A 21,097-nucleotide genomic window follows, 5' to 3' on the forward strand; every position below is an offset into this window, starting at 1 on the left:
AGCTGTTCATTGCAAGTGTTTCCTTTCACCATGGGAAGGGAAGGAATGACATGTCAGACACAGCTGGAGGTGAATGTGACAGAGTAATGAGTGGTGAGTCAGTGGGGAGCCTCAAGAAGATCACACACATTCATGGATGAGGTTGGTGGGTGGCAAGGGGAAGGTAAGCTTCAAACATGGACAGGCATGAATAGGCCAGACACCTTCCCTTAGACCAGGGGCGGGCAACCTCCGGCCCGTGGGCCACATCCGGCCCGCGAAGGCTTAGCGTCCGGCCCGCCACCCTGCTAGGCTTTATTAATGCAATCCGCCCATGGACCTCCCACTAAAAGTAGAGAAGAAACTCTAATAAATTTTAAGTTTTTAAATGAATAAATTATATTATTGAATTACTTTACATTTCATTATTATTATTATTAGTAGTAGTAGTAGTTGTAGTAGTAGTCGTGTGTGCATACGTTTTCTTTTATTACTATAGTATTCCATGCATTTGTCTGAGATTTTGTTTTTCACTCCGGCCCGCGACCTCCTTCCAAGAGTCTCATCTGGCACTCACTCTAAAAAGGTTGCCTGCCCCTGCCTTAGACTGATTGTTAGTTCCACCAGTGACTACCATCACCACCAGCAGCATCACTTTCCTGGCAAGACAAGGCAGCTGTGAGGGAGTGTCAGCTGCACCAGGGTCACAGATGCTGCTCAGGTGGGTGCTACACCTGCTGCCTTATTAGTTTACTTGTTACACTCCATGTGCAACACACTCTTCCTTGTGTATCTACACAGCCAAGCTGGCAAGTACACACACACACACACACACACACACACACACACACACACACACACACACACACACACACACACACACACGTCACTCACACTCTGAGCCTCAGCTTTTTCTCATAATTCTGGATAATCCTTTTGACTCTCTCTCTCTCTCTCTCTCTCTCTCTGGACAGGCTCCTTCAGCAGGCCTTTTCCCAGCCTCTTTGTTGCTCTTGGCCAAATTTCCCCTCAAATCACTAAAACTAAGTCAATTAATGCATCACTAAGGAGGATGAGACCAGGTGTCTCTGTTCTGTCCATGCCAGTAATGCAGACTTCATCAATTAGTATATAATGCAAGAGTTAAACAGTACTCTCAATCATTTATCACTACTCTGTCCACCTATCTAATGCAAGGGTTAAACAGTACTCTCAATCACTCACCACTACTCTGTCCACCTCTCTAATATAACATAAATAGGATAACAAATGCATGCAAGGGTTAACCAATACTCTCAATCATTCACCACTACTCTGTCCACCTCTCTAATGCAAAGGTTAACCAGTATTCTCAATCATTCATACCTTTTCTGGTAAACTCTGGAAATCCCTACCTACTTCTGTATGACTTGACTTCATTTAAGAGGGAGGTTTCAAGACATTTATCCCTTTCTTTTGGCTAATTCACTCGGACCTGCAAGGGGACTGACACTAAGCGGGTCTTTTTTTTTTTTTCACTTTATGTTGCCCTCGGCAGTTTTTCCCTCTTACACAAATGAAAATGGTGTCTGCATTCTTTTATCCCTTTCAGTGGTCAACTCTTCTACTATTCCACACAACTCACACTGTTTCACAAGCACAGTATCAACACACACCACAAAATACATTAGCTTCTGCATACAGTGTCTTTTGGCCACAGCATCATAAACAGCTTTCTTTACTGCAATTCACAGAGAAAAACCATGCATGCTTTGGGGTCCGAGGGGTCTCCAAGCGCACAGGTTCGAATCCTGTCCACGGTCTCAGTGTAAGTTGGGTTTCCTCACTCGGGGCAATGGTTTCCTAGCGAGTGGGCTTTGGGATAGGAGGTACCACAAAAAGTATCCCCTTTAGCCCATACATTCCCGTGAAAAGTCCACATGGTATAAATAAATAAAAAAAAATAAAAAGACTAATGAAAGCTGCTAAGCCTTCACCACCACTAGAGCTTCCACACCACCACCACCACCATCACCACGCAAAGTCATTCTCAAGAGAGCGACCGCCCCCCAGGAGACTGCAGGTACTTGTATTGAAGTATTGATGTGTGTTTCATTGTGTCAGTTTGAAGAGCAGGCCCTCGCCACACCCTGTCTGCCCTCCACAAAGTTCATCACTAACAACCAATACATATCTCACTTTATACACTGACACACCCTGCCACACTTCCTTATACACTGACACACCCTGCCACACTTCCTTAATGCACCAGTGTACTAATAAAACACTGATACACCTGCCTGCTCATACTTGTTCCTGTTGGCTGTGCATGCAGGTACACCACAGAACACAGCCCTTCACTCCCTCACTCTGCCAAACCCTTCACTAACACTGCTTGCATCCAACTGTTGTTCCTTGGCTCACAACCCACCCATAAATTTGCCTTTGAATTAATTAATAAACAGACATCCTTTCATCTTAGTTATTGGTGGCAAAGCTTGTTTAATTCACCTTGTTTAATCTGCCAGCTCACTACTAATACTTTGCCAGTACATTAAAGGAAGCCATTCCACTATTCCCTCCACCATGTGTGTGTGTGTGTGTGTGTGTGTGTGTGTGTGTGTGTGTGTGTGTGTGTGTGTGTGTGTGTGTGTGTATTTACCTAGTTGTTGTTTTACATGGCCTGGGCTTTACGCTCGTGTGGCCCCATCTCCATATCTACACTTATCCAATTTTTCTTTAAAGCTATGCACACTCTTTGCTGACACCACTTCTTCACTCAAACTGTTCCAAGTCTCAACACATCTTTGTGGGAAACTATATTTTCTAACATCTCTCAGACATCTTCCCTTCCTAAATTTTTTACTATGTGATCTTGTGCTTCGAATGTCATATTCTTCTCTCAGGATTAGTTTCTCATTATCCACTTGACCCATTCCATTAATCAATTAATAAACTTGTATCAGATCCCCTCTCTCTCTTCTCTGTTCCAGGGTTGGTAGATCCATAGCCTTTAGTCTCTCCTCATATGTCATCCCTTCAAATTCTGGAACCATTCTTGTAGCCATTTTTTGTGGTCTCTTCAACTTCCTTATGTGTTTCTTTTTATGGGGGGTCCACACAACTCCTGCATATTCCAATCTGGGTCTTATTATAGTAGTGTGTGTGTGTGTGTGTGTGTGTGTGTGTGTGTGTGTGTGTGTGTGTGTGTGTGTGTGTGTGTGTGTGTGTGTGTAGATAAAGATATATTTCCTGCAGCCACGACAGGTAGATGGAGCTGCGGATGGTGACAAAGGAGGCAGTGCAACACAGCGGCATCTGTCTCTTCTCTGTTGTAAGGCAATAATGATTTTTCTGAGAAGTGAATGAATTTAATTAAACTAAAAATTGCATATGATATGTGATTTTTTATCAAATTAAATTCATTCACTTCTCAGAAAAATCATTATTGCCTTTCAACAGATAATATGGCATTGATCAGCTGGTGGAGAAGAGACAGATGCTTCCCTCACATTAAACTGAGTGTGTTCCTTGTTGTTAGTTCAGTTGTGTGCTCTGCTTGTGAATAAATTGATATTTGCTAGAATGAGTTTTTCTGAAACCAGGTGGTACGTGGCGACTGTACCACACCTCACAGTGGTACTTGCTGAGGCAAAGTTTGGGAACCAATGGTTGAAAGGGTGATGCCATGTGCTGCACACACCCTAAAACCCTACACATAATTACCCTAGCAAACCAGTGACTGCCATGCCACCCCACGCCACACCACATCACTGCATCTCATGGTGAACTGGCAGAGTAGCGAATAGCTGTGGTCAGTGCCTGTCTGGTTTGCATGGCAGGATCATGCTCTCATTGCCACAGGTGACTGGGCATTGCTCCCAAGCCAGGCCTTTGTATTGGCAACCTTTTGTTCCCAGCCTGGCCATCTCAGCTTAGCTTCTCAACACTGTATCAAATTCTGAGTCTGACTCTGGATATCTGTCACATGTTCTCATGAAAGTATAGTGATGATGACTCAAAGTCTTTTTAACACACTATAACATTCTGCATCAATGTGAATGTATATGCTAAAAGATGATATTGTAATGAACGGATGCAGGAGACCGGGGAGAGGGGGGTGGTGAGTCAGAGCATTACATGGGCAAGGGCTGGGCCAGGAAAACAGGAGCGGTGCTGATAGGTTAATAAAGTTTTACGCTTTTTTTTCTTTTTTTCCCTTCTTGTTTCAAAGCAATGAACTGAAAAAAAGGATAATCTTACTAATAGGGTAAGATTTACCGAAAACAAAATCTGTGAAAGGGGACTGGCAACTAAGTGGGCCTTCTCTTTTTGTTTTATGTTGCCCTTGGCCAGATTTTCCTTCTTACATATAAAAGGCTAAATGTTATGCTTTGTTTGAGTCTCCTCTACACATTCACCCAAAATTCACAAAATGCACAGAATATCAAACATTTCACCAACAAACAACATACCAAGATATTTGAGCCACAGCCCTTACCATCCACCCAGGAGGTACACCCCACCACCCCCTGGTACACCCTGACCCACCCAAACACTCCTACAACTAACACTACCCCCACAAACTCAACAAAACAGACGAGCAACAATGAAACCTTGACCTGAACACATCATAACCTAACCTCACACTGCCTCACACGACTCTAACCTCACCTCACCCTCCTCGCGTCACCTGCACCTCACTCCACCCACCATAACCACCCTGACTCACCCACACCCACCAAATACCAAGAGTGATCCACATTTACTCACAAACACCCACCTCTTCCTCCTCCACTCCTCTCGTCCACCTACCACACCACAGAACGCTCCAATTGTAGCAGAGGGGGCGGAAACCCGAGGAAAATAATTGAAAACTGCCCTACAACACATAAAATCGCATCAGGGGGGAAGGAAATGCATGTTAAATGAGACAAGAGTGAGAATGTCTGGCCAAAATCCCTGTAGGCCATTTCAAGGCCATCTAGTGACTCCATTATTGAGTCTCATTTAGCCCTCATCCCGCCCTCCTTCGCCCTCACTACTCACCTACACGGGGCCAAAAGATCCTACTCCGGCAGCTACGTGTTAGATCTCGGGCGGGAAATCACCAGAAACGCACCAAATCGAGGGAAATAACAGACACACCACCCACAGCGAGAGACATTTTTGGTGGGAAATCTTATCACTTCTTTCCAACGGGACGGTCACTCTGCTCTGCTCTTGGTTATCTGCTATTGTAAATGCTCCACCTGCTCTTATCATTGCTGCTGCTGCTGCTGCTATTTTTGTCATTCATTTGTATTAGTATTACCTTTATTCGTATGGATTATTTGAGTATTCTTGTTATATATATATATATATATATATATATATATATATATATATATATATATATATATATATATATATATATATATATATATATATATATATATATATATATATATTATTTCTATTATTATTATTATTATTATTATTATTATTATTACTATTATTATTATTATAACTATTATTATTAATATTGTTATTATTATTATTAATATTGTTATTATTATTATTATTATTATTATTATTATTATTACTATTATTATTATCATAATTATTATTATTAATATTATTATTATTATTATTATTATTATTATTATTATTATTATCATTATTATTATTATTATTATTGTTGTTGTAATCACCACCTACCTATTACTACTACTACTACTACTACTACTACTACAACGACGACGACGACGACGACAACGACGAGGAAAACATATAAAAATTCCCTTATTCCTTATATCCTTGTTCTGTCTTTCCTCGCTCAGGGCAGGCCACGTATCTCCTGGAACTTTTAAATATTTTCTTCGCGTCTTGATTCTTTTCGCCAGCGGCGGCTGATGAATCCCTCGGTATGATCACTAATTGTCTATCCTTTTCTTTGCTCTCCATCTCCACATTGTCCTATAATGTCCATAGGGATAAGTTTCTATTCTATTCATCGCCTCCACCACTGTCCTATCACCTCTCTCCCTCATTATTGTTTTGTGAGATTTCCTTAGAACAAAGAAAAAAATATCTAAGTTTTGTGTACGATTAGACCATTTTATTGACATTAGGAAGGGTCTATGGCGGTCAGAAAGTCAATGGCTATATTCTTCACTATTTTAATCTCCACATATGTTTTTGAAGCTATATAAAATCACAAAACAGTAAGCAGAGTGAATGTGGAAATGCGTCATGACACAGAAGGGCTAGATCAGGTGTGGGCAAACTACGGCCCGCCAAAGGAATTCATGCGGCCCGACAAATGTTAGTAAATTTGAAAGAGCAAGTTAATTAACAACGCCAAATAGTATTGTGGGCATTTCGTTTTCTTGCCGCCAGTATGCACATGCGTGTAAGAATGGCTCTTTCTTTAGAAGCCTTTAATTTTGTATTTTAAATATTAATGATATTGGATTAATATTGTATGCGGCCCTATAAGATTGTGATTTTTTTTTTAATGTGTTCTTAGCACTGAAAAGTTTGCCCATCCCTGCTCTAGATTACCACACCACATCACCACTATCACCGCCACACCACACCACCATTGCCATCATATATCATATACTATACCACCATATCACCACCGCTACATTACATCACCAATACCATCAGACACCACAGCACAGCACACCACCACCACCACCACCACCATACCACACCACCACTACCATTACACACCATACCACACCAATCACCACCCCGCTCCGGGCCTGCTCCTGCCCTGCTCCAGGGCCCATTGAATGTATAATTCAATGGGCCCTGCCCTGCTCTAGGCTAGAGCCTCTAGCTCTCCCTCACCTGCCTGGACTCCTGCTCCGCCCCGCTCGGCCACACCGCTTGCTATATCTATGGAAGAGATTCTTTAAGCGTATTTTCTCGGGTTTTGCATATGTTTCTAAGTGTATTCAGAGTCTGTATGTAGCAGTAGGTGGAGGAATAGGAGGTGGAAGGGAGAAGAGTGTGAGGGAGGGCGGGGAAGGAATCACTCATCAAACGTGAAAAAAAAAAAAACGTCGGGGTAAAGGTAAGAATATTTCCTTCTATTAATGGAGTTGGCATTGTTTTGATATCTGATCTGTTATTATCAAAGTAAAGCAAGTTTCGAGAGGCAATGGAATCAAATCTAACTGTGTTTTTGTTTAGCGAAAATATAACATCAAATATATAATTTTTAATTAGCATGCCTAGGATTGTTTTGGTGTTTGATATAACACTTAAGAAATATGAAAAACATGAACCAAGTAATGATGTTCCATAATATTTAGTCTAACTATTTGCATTTTCAAATTTAAAAATTTTAACGGTATCAAAATAGAAAACAAAAATCTTTATACGAAGAGGAATCTGTGTTTCCTTTATTTGGCTGGATAGCAAATATTTTTCACATTCAGGAAATGAAATATAAGAGAGTGTAGATGTGTTTTCTATCTCGACATTATGATGTGTTTATGGCACAATTAATTTGAATGCCAAGCGATCGTTGAACATCGCTATGTAAACAATACACTCGGTAACGTTATTATATTTTGTTTGTTAGTTAAAGTATTTGTTGCGTCTAAAAATGTAGTGCATTCCAGTCTGGGAGCCTGTTTTCTTCCAGTGATTTTTTAAATTAATTACGTACATAAATATATTGGGCCACAGGGGCACCTCAGCCGTGCCTTCTCCCAGGTTAAGTCCACCAATGTTTGCCTGCACTGCCCTAAGTTTCTAGACACAGAGAGTGAAACAAAGCCAGAATCAACCACCAGAATAGATAAATAGCCCATTACTGTGTGAAATCAGGCGATGGTTATGTATACCCCCGTTCAGTCCGCCTGGCACCCGCCATGACCAAGACCCCACCCCTCCCTGCGTCAACTCGTCAACATTTCCTTCAATTCTCAGTATTTCCTGCTGTTGCCCGCCTGAAATGCATGAATTGTAGTGATAGGAGGAAAAAAATGAGGATTGGAAATGTGTTATATAGAGTGTAGTAGTAGTAGTTGTTGTAGTAATAGTACTAGTGGTGGTAGCAGCAGTAGGAGCAGCAACAAGCATTATGATTATTAGTATGAGTGTTAATTAATGTGTAATTCACTGTTTGATCTGCTGCAGTCTCTGACGAGGCAGCCAGACGTTACCCTACGGAACGAGCTCAGCTCATTATTTCCGATCTTGGGATAGGCCTGAGACCAGGCACACACCACACACCGGGACAACAAGGTCACAACTCCTCGATTTACATCCCGTACCTACTCACTGCTAGGTGAACAGGGGCTACACGTGAAAGGAGACACACCCAAATATCTCCACCCGGCCGGGGAATCGAACCCCGGTCCTCTGGCTTGTGAAGCCAGCGCTCAAACCACTGAGCTACCGGACGTGTGTGTGTGTGTGTGTTTCACGGGCGTCAGAGTGTCATGTGGAGAGCTGCTCAACGTAATATCTCTCTCTCTCTCTCTCTCTTGTTAACATGTCACTAGGATCATAAAAACACCTTTGACAACCTGCATCAATAAAAAAAAAAAAAATATTCTGAAACGCTCTGTTCTCACTACAACTGTTTTCCAAGGCCACTGAGGTGATAACGGTAGGCTGGTTCTGGGAGGGCTTCTCTTGTTAATAATGTAGAAATGTTATTAATATATTAAAACCTTAAAAACACCCTTAAAACGCTCTACTCTCACCACGACTATTTTTCAAGGCCACAGAGATGAATATAGATGGATTCCCAAGAGTGTCTCTCTTCCTAATAATGGAAAAAAAGTTAATATATCACTATAACCTTAAAAAATATAAAATAAATTTACAACTTCAACTATACTCTATTGACGAAAGTTAGACACATGATCCACTTCGGTGGAGCTTCAGAAAGCCTTAAAAGGTGGCTTGACAATGTTCTGACTGGACACTGACTGACTGACTTGCCGTCTTGGCGAAGACGGCAAGCATCTAACCTGCTGTACTATAAAAAAAAATGAACCCAGTGGGCGGAGCTTACGATCGCAACTTACACCCAAAACGGCTCTCTCCCATGTTAAGCAATGGGAAATTGCCACTTTCTTTTTCATTACTAGAGAAAAACTAAGAAGGAACTGATGGTTTAACTTATGTAAACCACATTATAATTTCCTAGATATGTCATGTAGACCTATTATTAACGATGTTAATATGAAATAGCTCCAACATTGAAAGAAATACAGCAGGATGTTTCCGGGAGAACTTATGGCAAAAAAATTGCTTTTTCTCATTTATTACATGACAAGGAACAAACAACGAAGTAAAATTTCAGTGATTGATGTTTTTCCAATGTACAGTGACACAAAATCAAACATAATTCTAAATAAAAGCTATAAAGAGAAAGAGAGAGAGAGAAAGTATTTAACATGTGTATAATTAATTGCTAGTCAATATACCTAGAAAAATCAACCTTCAGGCCAACTTTCACCTGATACACAATTTATTCATCCTTCATTTATATACACATGTGTATGTACATGTTTATATCTACATGCACATGTATATTTGCATGTGTACATGACCTTGTTCAGTCATACATTTGCCTTAAAGACAGCTTCCACACCTCTCACCCCAGTCCATCAAAGCTGGAAAACACTGTATTATCTCATTTGTAAGTATGATTTACTGCATAAATCTTCATGCCATGGTATGCCATGACTATTACGAGTCTTTTAAGTGATATATATGATAGGTAGCCTCGAAAGATGGACATAAGATGGAAAATAAGAAGCGTAACTCGGACGTTCCCTTGTATTTTCAGTGGACAGTCGGCAATGTTTTGGATGTCAGCAAGGTAGGGACAGCAATGGACCAATAGCACTGGCTTCACTTTTGTGACATCATGCTGCCTTCTGTTATTCAACCTTCTTCCTCTACTCCTTCACTCTAGTCTCTCTCCCTCTCTCTCTAATTGCAAAGCTAGTTAAGGTAGAATCAACAAATCACAAATGTGTTTAGGCCTTGACTTCATTTAAAAGGGAGGTTTCAAGACATTTATTCCATTCTTTTGGCTAATTCTCTCGGACCTGCAAAGGGATTGGCAACTGAGTCAACATCTTTTTATTTATTGCAGACTCTTTATTGCCCATGGCTAGCTTTCCCCTTTTTACATAAAATAATAATCAAACATCAATGAAGCAGTTTCTACAAATTTACAATATTTGACATATTGGAAATTTTATCAATGAATAATTTATATTGAATGTACGTTTACTTACCTCTTAAAAATTATCCTATATATTCTGGATGTGTTGCTGTGCCCATCGATTCAGCTACAACACATAATGATTTCTGATGGAAAGTAGTCGCAGAAATCATAGATGCTCATCACAGACGTCTCAAAATGGTCGATGTAATGAGTCTTGCCTTCCTGGTGATGAAACAATGAACTATATATTATAGTACATGACTTATGCATGCACAGAGCTTCTCCATATAGTAGACTCACCAATACAATAAATACCACAGGTTCACCACAGATTTGCAATCAAATAATATTCTTTATTTCACATACTTGCAGACAAGGGGACAAGAGGGCTGATGGACAGCATTTTAAGGCCTTTTAGTGCATGATACGATTTGTGGATGGTTTTGAGTTACATAAGAAGTTGGTGATCAATCTTAACAGGTGTTCCCTTTCTTACCATAGAGTTGTCATATCACATTTACAAAGATTAGCACAATTATGAACTGAAACTTAAGAGTTGCTCTTTGCTATGGTATAATCATAAGTTAACAAATGGTTACATACCATTTGGAAGGTTACAATATTTCTTTAAAGCACAGCAGAATCATCATCACTGTATTCCATGGATAGCTAAGTCATCCGTGACATATTCCTCATCACACTTAATTTCCTTTAGATCAGAAACCTCCAGTGTCACCTCACACTTGTAACACACATAACTGCTGCTCAATTCACTCTTGCCTCATTCATTCAAAACAAAATAACAATCAAGTATTATGCATCATTTAATGTGCCGGAAGCACTTGTTTACTCATAGAAATACATATACATCTGCTGTCTTTCCTACGAATTGATCAAAAGTAATAAACTAAAACTCCCATCATTAAAGTGTACTCTAGGTGGGAAGATCTGGAGACTCAGCATAAACAAAACATGGTAAAAGTTGGGGCATGATTGGCCAAGTATCCATTACGCTGGAAACAAAGGACCAATGACTGGGCTTGATGTATGACACACAGCCTCAAGCATAAACAACTTGTGTGTTATAAAATATGCATGGTATATGAAGAAAGCCACAATCGGTCGTGGAGTGGCATGCCATAAAAAGCCACAATCCTGCCTCTCACACTGTAAGGGTTAAAATGATAAATGGATGATACACTACATTAGCACAGGAGATTAATGCTGCTGCTCTTTCCTGACAACATGGTACTGCACTCCATTAACCTCCACCACATTCACATTTAAAGGCATTGCACTGGGTGGCACAAGCAAAGATAACTTATCACTGGAGCTGCCAAAGTGTGTGGGTTTGTCTAGCTCCTGAGGGTATGTCTCCTCACTGCCTACAATCCTCACACCTTTAGCATTTTTATCAATTTCTGAAAGACGGACACGTTCAATTTGTAGTCTTATTTCCCTGGGAGAATCTATGTCCATGTCATGATACTTGTGCATGTGCTGAGATATGTCTTCATTACTAACCAATGTTATGTTACAAAAGCCACATGCATACTGTGACAAATGGCTGCTATCTAGATGGCTTGATAGTGTCTCCTTACCTCTACCTACACTATCAGAAACTTCATGGACAGATACTGTGTGTGTTTGTAATTCATCCTCTGATGTAAATTTATTAGAACACAAAGGACAAATAATGCTTCTTTTTCTGTGTGTGGCAACGTGATTCTTATAAGTTACTCGAGTGCTAAATGTCTTTTTACATTTCTTACAGGTAAACAAATTAGGTTTTAGGCGATGGACCAAACCCTGGTGAATTCTTAGAGCCCTTTGTGTCTTAGCTGAGAAATCACACTTATCACATTTGGTTATTATTTTTTGTAGTGTAAGATTATCATGTATGTTTGTAATGTGCCTCTTCAATACGGATTCACAATGGAATCGTTTATCACAGACTGAGCAAGATAATGGATTTTCTGAGTGTTCTATCTTCATGTGGATGTATAATGAAGACATTTTTGTGAATTCCTTGTTACACACTTTACATATGCTGTCATGATCTCTTCTGTGTACCCAAAACAGATCACTGCATCCCAGCACCACTCCACATATTTCACACGGCCCACGGAACTGCTGTTTGTGTTTCATCAGGTCTTTCTCTCTGAGATAAACTTTCCTACAATGTTGACAAAAATGTGGGTACCTCTTGGCTTCCTCATGTTCTTTGTGCTTTCTGACAATATGTGTTCTCAAGAAACTGGACTTTGAATATGCCTTTCCACAAATGCTGCATACAAAGTTCTTCTCCTTAGTGTTAGGTGGAAGACGTTTCTCTTCCCACTCTCTCTTGAAGGCCAAGTCTATGTTTTCATCATCTTCATCATCTTCTTCATCATCAGTTATCCAATCATCTTCTGATCCCTTCACAACACTGCTCACTTTATTAGATGTCTTGTTGCCTTCTTTTGTCGATAGTGAATTTTGATCCTTCTGACTGTTCACAGGAGAGTTTTTTGAACTACTCTGATCTGGAAAATACTTGTGGAAAAGTTTTTTTCTATATGACTTTTTGAGCCTTTGTTTTGAACGTTTTTTCATCTTTTGCCAGAAAGCAAGATCATCATCTGAACTATACTCAGTGTCTTCTGGCTCATTTTCATGATCACCTGAAAACATAATAATATAAGACATTTTTGCAATGAATACATGCAGGCAGCATCATGTACATTACTTTACTGAAAAATGTAAAAGGGATACAATAAATATACATAGGGCAGACAGGAGAATCAATGCTCCACCAACACTTCAGGCAGGATGTTGTAGCTGGACCTGAATTATAAAACCCCACATCTGGGTTTGACAGCCACCAGAGAAACACTTTTGTGATCTTTGAGAAAACAAAAACATCAGAATGATGGTTGATAAGCAGCTAGTATTTCACATCCTCTACTGCTGGTGACAAAGCAACCTTATCCTTCCTCCACACCACTACAGAAACTACCTTCACTTTCTGTGTCCTGTCAAACTTAGTCACCAATTTTTTTGCAAGTCTCATTCACATCAAAAATAATATTTCACAGATACTTACAGACTGTACATTTTAAATGATTTTAAAGAATACAAAATGGAAGTTGTTCTACAGAAACATACAGCACAAGAAATCAGAGAACTTACCTGTGGTGTGGCACTGTGTAGCCTGAGGGACCAGGTGCTCATCATTTGTGGAACATTCTGTAACATTCATGTTCATTAATTATCATGTAACACACACACACACACACACACACACACACACACACACACACACACACACACACACACACACACATATATATATATATATATATATATATATATATATATATATATATATATATATATATATATATATATATATATATATATAATGGAGTGATCAAGAATTTGAAATGCTAATATTATAGAAAAAGAGGATACAATTTGGTGTAAAAATTGTCTCCTTAATAATTTTTCTACATATAATAGCTTGCTTCCTATAGATGAAGTGATGCCTCAAAGGTATTACAACAGCTTGTGCTACTTGCACAGCTTATTATCTCCAGCAAGACTCGCAGGTGGCAAGGAGTGCTGCAAGGCACCAGTAGTGAGGGTGTTGGTGGGGGAGGCAGTGGCATAGTGGATAAGATGGTGAGCGTGGGATCAAGCACACGTCCACACGTAGGTTCGAATCCCACCACATTCTGCTTTGAAGCTATGCCATTTGTCTAGTGGTTTGAAGTTACCTACATGTCACCGTGATACACAGGTTCTGGGTGGTTACACCAAAGATGTGCTCGGGTGGTGATATGGGTTTTATTATGGGTACCACTATAAATAAAACTGCTTGTGCCACTAATGGGCAGAAGCTTAACAGCACTTCCCACATACTCTTCAAGTATGCCTACAGGCTCTATAGGCCATTATGTAGAAATTCTTGCTCCATGCTGTTACCATCTAGTCATTACATTAACAGCATGACTATAATTACAATCTTCTCTCTAATGTACTGGAGATTAGTACAATGCATGCAACTGACATAATAAATATTTTATAAAACAACTGAAACAATTTCTTAAATATTGCTAAAAGGAATTTACGACAAATTAAACATGCTTCAAAATAACACCCCATTATCCAATATTGCCTTTTTTGTCATTAAAAGTTACTGAACTATCATACTATCATACATCCATCATTAATGTATATTCCATGAAAAAACACCTCACACTTTCTGGTGTGATCACTGACTGGTGACAATTCTTGAGAGAAGGCCAGGCTCCATTCAAAGTACACCTGTCATGTCTTGCTTACCTCCACTAAGCTCAGAACAGTAGAGACTTCCTCCCAGTCCCCAAGGTGTGCAGCTTAAATGGAGGACTCTTCATTGAATCCACCAAAATTTGAATTTTTTCCATTGACAAGTGCTAACTGGCTAACTATTTGCTATCACAACACATTGCAATTCAATCAATTACTGTAGCAGTTAAACACACAAAGTTATGATGTCTACTACTAGACATGATATGGCTGTGTCTAAAGTACACACTCAATTTTCCAAAACACTTGCTGTGAAATAATGTAAAAACTAATTCTTTACTCACTCTGATTGAATGGCAGCTCTTTTGAAACGAGGCTTGCGTTCCTCATCTCAGGGGCATCGATGATGTCATCTTCATAATATTCTGCAACAAGCCAGATGTTTACTCAACCAAAATAATGGTAATAAATTCACACACACACACACACACACACACACACACACACACACACACACACGGCCCGGTAGCTCATTGGTTAGAGCACTGGCTTCACAAGCCAGATGACCGGGGTTCGATTCCCCGGCCGGGTGGAGATATTTGGGTGTGTCTCCTTTCACGTGTAGCCCCTGTTCACCTAGCAGTGAGTAGGTACGGGATGTAAATCGAGGAGTTGTGACCTTGTTGTCCCGGTGTGTGGTACGTGTGCCTGGTCTCAGACCTATCCCAAGATCGGAAATAATGAGCTCTGAGCTCGTTCCGTAGGGTAACGTCTGGCTGCCTCGTCAGAGACTGCAGCAGATCAAACAGTGAATTACACACACACACACACACACACACACACACACACACACACACACACACACACACGCACACACACGCACACACACACACACATACACACACTATAAAAGAATAAATTGGAGAGATGAAAGTAATGGGTAATGCTGGATTGTGGAGCGAAGAGGTGTTATGGTTGACTATGGTGGATGGAAGAATCAATATGATACAGAGGGGAAGAAGAACCATCATTGCTTGACCTAGTATTCACAAAGAAGCCAGAGCCCCCTCCCAGCAAACAATACCTTAGTCCAATGGGAAGAAATGATAATGCAACATTGATGTTGGAAATGCAGGAACAGGATGGGATAAAATACAGAGAAGACTACAAAAATATATTAAATTATGCAAGAACAGATTCTGAAAAGCTAAGAAATTTTTTTGCTGATATTGAATGGAGGAACATTATGAATGGAAGGACAGTACAAGGGAAATATGAAATATTCCTACAAAAATAGAACAAAGGAGTGAAGAAATACATACCTATCTATAGAGTAAAGATAAGTATACATGACTGGTACAATGCCAGATGTATAGAAGCTAAAAGGAAAAAGATAAAGCTTGGAAGAAACTAAAAAGGCAGAGAAATGAAAACAAGCAACATAAGGATGTGAGAAATTAATATACAGTATCAGAGTAAGGAGAGAGGAAGAACAAAATTTTGAGAAATATGTGGTGTAAAAAAAGCAAAGAGGAACCCAAGCTTTTTCTACAAATTTATAAATGGTACGATGAAGAATATGGAAACAATAGAAAAAATAATTAAAGGAGGGAAGACATACCAAACAGCAAAGGAAATGAGTGAAATAATGAATGAGAGTTTCAAAACTGTGTTCAATGAAGAAGAGGAATTTACAGAACCAAATAGGACATTTGGTTGCCGAGGACTGCAAAAACTCATAGTGCACAAAAAAGATATTGGAAAACTAATTTGGATGTCAGAAAAGCAATGGGGCCAGATGGTGTATCAGGCTGGACACTAAAGGAATGTAAAGAGCAGCTGTTAGATCCAATTTGGGAAATGGTTACAAGTTCATTAAAAGAAGGGAGAGTACTACTGGAATGGAAGAGAGGCAACATAATACCAATATTTAAGGGAGAAAAGTCAACTGAGCAATTAAATTACAGACTGGTGTCACTTACAAGTGTTGTGGGGGAGATATGTGAAATTGTTATCAAAGAAAAAAATGGGTTGAATATCTAGAAGGACAAGGTTATATCAAACAGACAATTTAGGTTCAGGACAGGAAGGTCATGTGTGTTGAACTTATTAAGTTTCTATTTAAGGACTGGAGAGCAGAGATGGATGAGTGGACACAGTATACCTGGATATAAAAAAGGCTTTTGATAAAGGCCCTCATGGCAGACTACTTTGGAAGTTAGAGAGCATACGAGGACTGAGAGGAACTCTGTTAGGTTGGATAAGGGATTACTTGAAGGACAGAGAGATGAGAACTATGATCAGAGATACATACTCATCTTGGGGTAAAGTAACAAGTGGAGTGCCACAAGGGTCAGTGTTAGCCTCCATTATGTTCCCCGTATATGTAAATGACATACAAAATGGGATAACCAGTTATATTAATTTGTTTGCTGATGATGCAAATATTGCTAAGAGTAATCAAAACTCGAGAAAACTGTTTGCTACTGCAGGAAGATATAAACAAAATTTTTGAGTGGAGTAAGAAGTGGAAGTTAGAGTTCAGTGCCAAGAAATGTCACATAATGGAATTAGGAAAGAGTAAGAGAAGACTGGTATGGAACTATTCGATGGGAGAGGAACAGATAATGAAGACTAAAGAGGAAAAAGATCAGGGAGTTGTTATACAGGAAAATCTGAACCCCGAGAAACACATAAGACATTTGGATTACCACATAGAACGTTGACTACTATTAGAGTGGCATTTCAATACATGGACATGCAGCAGTGGTGTGGTCACTGAGCTAAAAAAAAAAAAAAGATATAAGAATATTAGAACAGATTCAGAAGATGGCTACAAAGATGGTGCTGGAACTAAAGGACCTAACATATGAGGAGAGGCTGAAGGAAATGGAACTGCAAGAAAGACGAAAGAGAGGAGATCTAATAACGATGTATAAAATAGTTTACTGCATTGAAAAGATAGATAAACAGGATCTGGCAGTGCTGAAGGAAGAGGAGGATGGACAGACAAGAGGACACTCAAAGATCAGGAAAAGTCAGTGGTTGAAGGACATCAAAAAGTACAGTTTTTCACACAGAACTGTGGATATTTGGAACAATTTAAATGAAGAGGTTCTTACAGCAACCAGCATGCATACATTTAAGGAAAAGCTGGATAAATGGAAATATGGAGCCAAGACATTATGAGCCTTGCTCAAACCCTGTACAATACAACTAAGGAAACACACACACACACACACACACACACACACACACACACACACACACACACACACACACAGACTTATATATATATATATATATATATATATATATATATATATATATATATATATATATATATATATATATTCAGATAAAGATAGGCAAACAGATATAGTCACATGGAGATAGACTGATACATAGATAAATAGATAGATAGATAGATAGACAGATAGACAGACAGAGAGATAGAAAGAAAGAGGCAGATCTCAAGGGAAAATGCACAAGTTGTATTTTACCCGTGTAAGAGGCATCGTCTTCTTCACAGCCATCTGAATATTAAAAAAAGGAAAAAAAAAAAAATCAAAAGATCAAAAATATGCAAAACATACATAGAAAAAAAATTTCACAGCTATTATAGTCAGTCATTTTTTTATGTGTTACTCAGCACAAATTAGCTAAATTGTTTGAGAGGTGGTGCGTGGGCAAATATCTTACCTATGGGGGTCGGGACAGCATTGGAAAGTAGCTGCCCTTTGGTCCCGATCCACTTTGCATCAAAGTGGTCCCCACAGATGGCTTGTGACCTCTTCACGAGTTTCACCTTCAACACCCTCTGCCATTCCAAACATCTGCGATGACATGGCATTGTATTGACAGGACTGATTGACAACACAGTATGTATACAAGGTCTGCCCAGGTGACAAATTTTCACCAAACTAATATATTTACCATTTTGCTGCTTGGTTTTTTTAATCAAAGTGGAGTTTTTGAGAATTAAAATGCAATACTAAAATAATATTAGTGCTAGTGCAGTTTTCATGAATTATTCTAACCTAACTATTTATTCTATATGCTAGTACTATTCTATTTCTAAGTGGTTTCATGCTTTCCCATTTCAATATAAGAAATTTCAGACTGATATGTCAATTTACTGGAGAGAGAGAGAGAGAGAGAGAGAGAGAGAGAGAGAGAGAGAGAGAGAGAGAGAGAGAGAGAGAGAGAGAGAGCATGTGTGTACTTTGGAATAACTGAAGCTTATAATCATTCTCAATCATTATGAATCAGTCTCAAATTTGGTAAGTCAATATTATCTCAATAAGCAAAACTTTCTCTCCCTCCAACAAAAATGATAAAACAGTAATTTGAAAAGTAAAAGACTTAAATATTCTTAAAAAAAAGGCCTATACTTTTCTTGGTCCTTTGGTTGTTGGAAACTCCTTTTCTTTCTCTCTCTCTCTCTCTCTCTCTCTCTCTCTCTCTCTCTCTGGGCATGTACATGATTTTTCACTGAGCTAGAAGGCAATGAAGTGTTTCAAGGCATCAGGGGCACCGTGTCATAAAATAATAATAAGAGATAATTGAAGAATAATTATCAAGAAACATCAAGATGTCACACCAGCAGAGCATGATGTATCAACTTGCCTAACCATAATAATGATCACCACAAGGGTCATGTAGCACATATAATCTTCTCAAAGACCAAGAAATGCAGCATGACTTATATGTACCCAAACTTGACACAAGTGCCGGGCATGCCATACACAATAGTGGCCTCAACACACCAGTGATACTCTTGTCACACGAGCAAAAACCTGCACAAGGTGAATAAAGTTCACTCAGCACCAAAGACTTTAGTGTTGTGGCAACACGGCCGCCACACTTGTAGGATATACAATATTAATGTGCATATCTCCAGTGGGCTACATAAGGTACTTTCAACACAAACCACCAACTCAGCACTCAAGAAATAAGTTCTACATCGTCTTGCAAGTGCCTGAGGTACTTCCATAGTATAGACATGCCCCCTAACCGCGCCAGCCTACAGGTAGGTGATGGGATGTCTTTACTATGGTGGTCCCAGACTATATTGCTTAGACTAAAAAAAAAAAAAAAAAAAAAAATAGGGTGAAGTCTCCGGATAAGACAACCCTCCCACAGTTACACCACCTGTTACTGAAGTTCACAAGCTATCTCAAACTAGATGTCACCAGACTTTCACACACCTTTTAGCGTTCTCGGGGAATGCGTGAAGCTTCAACCCTGGATGCGTTTTCTTGTTTTTGCCACAAAGGCAACAACTGCTGCGGCTTGTGTTCTTTCCCATGTTTGAATCAAGGAATATACAAGACTTAGTATAGAATCCTTACTTTGAATCGACGCTCGTCCTCCCCCGCCAAGGTTTCTTTATCAAGAGGATACACGGTCTCAATCAAGGATTCTAGGGAGGATATACAGGTTCAATGGGCGGGCTGGAGGAATTGATTAGGGAGCTTCGCTTCTAACAGATGGCGCGCGGGTCGCAGGTAGTAATGGGGTGAGGGATGAGGGGGTCCATCAGCGGGAGAGGATGAGCGCCGTTACAAGATTCAAACAGTTAGTCAGCAGAGCTGTCAGATGCAGGGAGATTTCCCTGTTTTAGGGAAATTTAGGTCTCAACAGGGAAACAGGGAAGAAAATTCAAAATGTTCCAAAATCTAGGGAAATTTTGACCAACGGACTCACACCCATCCGCAGTCCCCACCCTTGTCCTCCTCCCATCCTCTTCACCCGTCATCCGTACAATAATTATTTGTATTAATTTTCATCAATTATTTATTGTTTCCTTTCCCTCTCAATTGAATTTCAATCCACTTCTGAGGTCTCTCTCGATCACTATATCCTTCCTCTACCGTTCACTCTTCCTTCCCTCATCCCCAAACAGCGTCATGACTTGTACGAGACCCGTATACCGTCCCTTCCCTTTCCTCCCTCGCCCTTGCTAGCTAGCTGAACCTGTTTTCTACGAGACCGATAGAGACCCGTATTCACCCAAACAGTGTCATGACACGTATGAGATCCGTATATCGTCCCTCCCCTTCCTTCCCTCGCCCCTGCTTGATAGCTGAACTTATGACAGCTATATATATATTCGTGTGTGTGTGTGTGTGTGTGTGTGTGTATATATATATATATATATATATATATATATATATATATATATATATATATATATATATATATATATATATATATATATATATATATATATATATATATATATATATATATATATATATATATATATATATATATATATATATATATACACGAATGTGTGTATGTACGTATGTAAGAAGTAAAAAATTACGACAGGGAAATGCTGCGCTAAATAGGGAAATATTTTTAGGCAAAACAGGGAACTTTTGGCAACTTGTTCTGGCAGCACTGTTAGTCACGGGAAGGAGCGCAAAGTACATCAACCATTGCCCGCCTCCGCCTGGGCCACACCACGCTTAGTGCTCACTTGCATCGCCTACGTCTGTCTTGTGACCCCTTCTACCCTTGGTGTAGGACTACCTTGATATATATATATATATATATATATATATATATATATATATATATATATATATATATATATATATATATATATATATATATATATATATATATATATATATATATATATATATATATATATATATA

General features: G+C 39.3%; 2 protein-coding genes across 8 annotated transcripts in view; both read right to left on the minus strand.

Moving 5' to 3' along the window:
• Nucleotides 1–5,163, minus strand: part of LOC123511239 (speckle-type POZ protein B-like) — an 87,644-nt gene extending 82,481 nt beyond the window's left edge. Inside the window, exon 1 of one of the 2 annotated variants that reach the window (XM_045266941.1) lies at nt 5,008–5,163. The gene's annotated coding sequence lies outside the window, so the exon portion shown is untranslated. The remainder of the gene's footprint in view (nt 1–5,007) is intronic. The other variant, XM_045266943.1, reaches the window with a different exon arrangement.
• Nucleotides 5,164–9,201: 4,038 nt separating this feature from the next.
• Nucleotides 9,202–19,991, minus strand: LOC123511554 (zinc finger protein 888-like). 6 transcript variants are annotated; one of them, XR_006676865.1, is made up of 7 exons: nt 19,636–19,991; nt 18,128–18,261; nt 17,929–17,961; nt 14,770–14,850; nt 13,325–13,381; nt 10,221–10,372; nt 9,202–10,028 (listed from the first exon to the last, which is right to left on the minus strand). XR_006676865.1 is itself a non-coding variant. In XM_045267558.1 (6 exons), exons 1-6 carry the CDS (start codon nt 19,734–19,736, stop codon nt 10,341–10,343), a joined length of 438 nt encoding a protein of 145 aa, XP_045123493.1. In that variant the 5' UTR covers nt 19,737–19,991; the 3' UTR covers nt 10,060–10,340. The 6 variants fall into 6 exon arrangements, 5 of the variants coding, with proteins under 5 accessions (XP_045123493.1, XP_045123489.1, XP_045123491.1 ...); XM_045267558.1 differs by lacking the exon at nt 9,202–10,028 and having other exon boundaries at nt 10,060–10,372; XM_045267554.1 differs by lacking the exons at nt 9,202–10,028; nt 10,221–10,372 and adding an exon at nt 10,488–12,816.
• Nucleotides 19,992–21,097: the final 1,106 nt, after the last annotated feature.

The sequence above is a fragment of the Portunus trituberculatus genome, chromosome 31 (assembly GCF_017591435.1).
Source record: "Portunus trituberculatus isolate SZX2019 chromosome 31, ASM1759143v1, whole genome shotgun sequence".
In the NCBI taxonomy this organism is placed as follows: domain Eukaryota; kingdom Metazoa; phylum Arthropoda; class Malacostraca; order Decapoda; family Portunidae; genus Portunus; species Portunus trituberculatus.

Coding starts and splice junctions, on each gene's coding strand:
- LOC123511554 (XM_045267554.1), bottom strand. CDS start 19,736: ATGGGAAAGAACACAAGCCGCAGCAGTTGTTGCCTTTGTGGCAAAAAC. Junction 14,851..17,928: donor AGACGATGCCTCTTACACGG/GTAAAATACAAC, acceptor GGCTTGTTGCAG/AATATTATGAAGATGACATC. Junction 12,817..13,324: donor TACACAGTGCCACACCACAG/GTAAGTTCTCTG, acceptor TTATGTTTTCAG/GTGATCATGAAAATGAGCCA.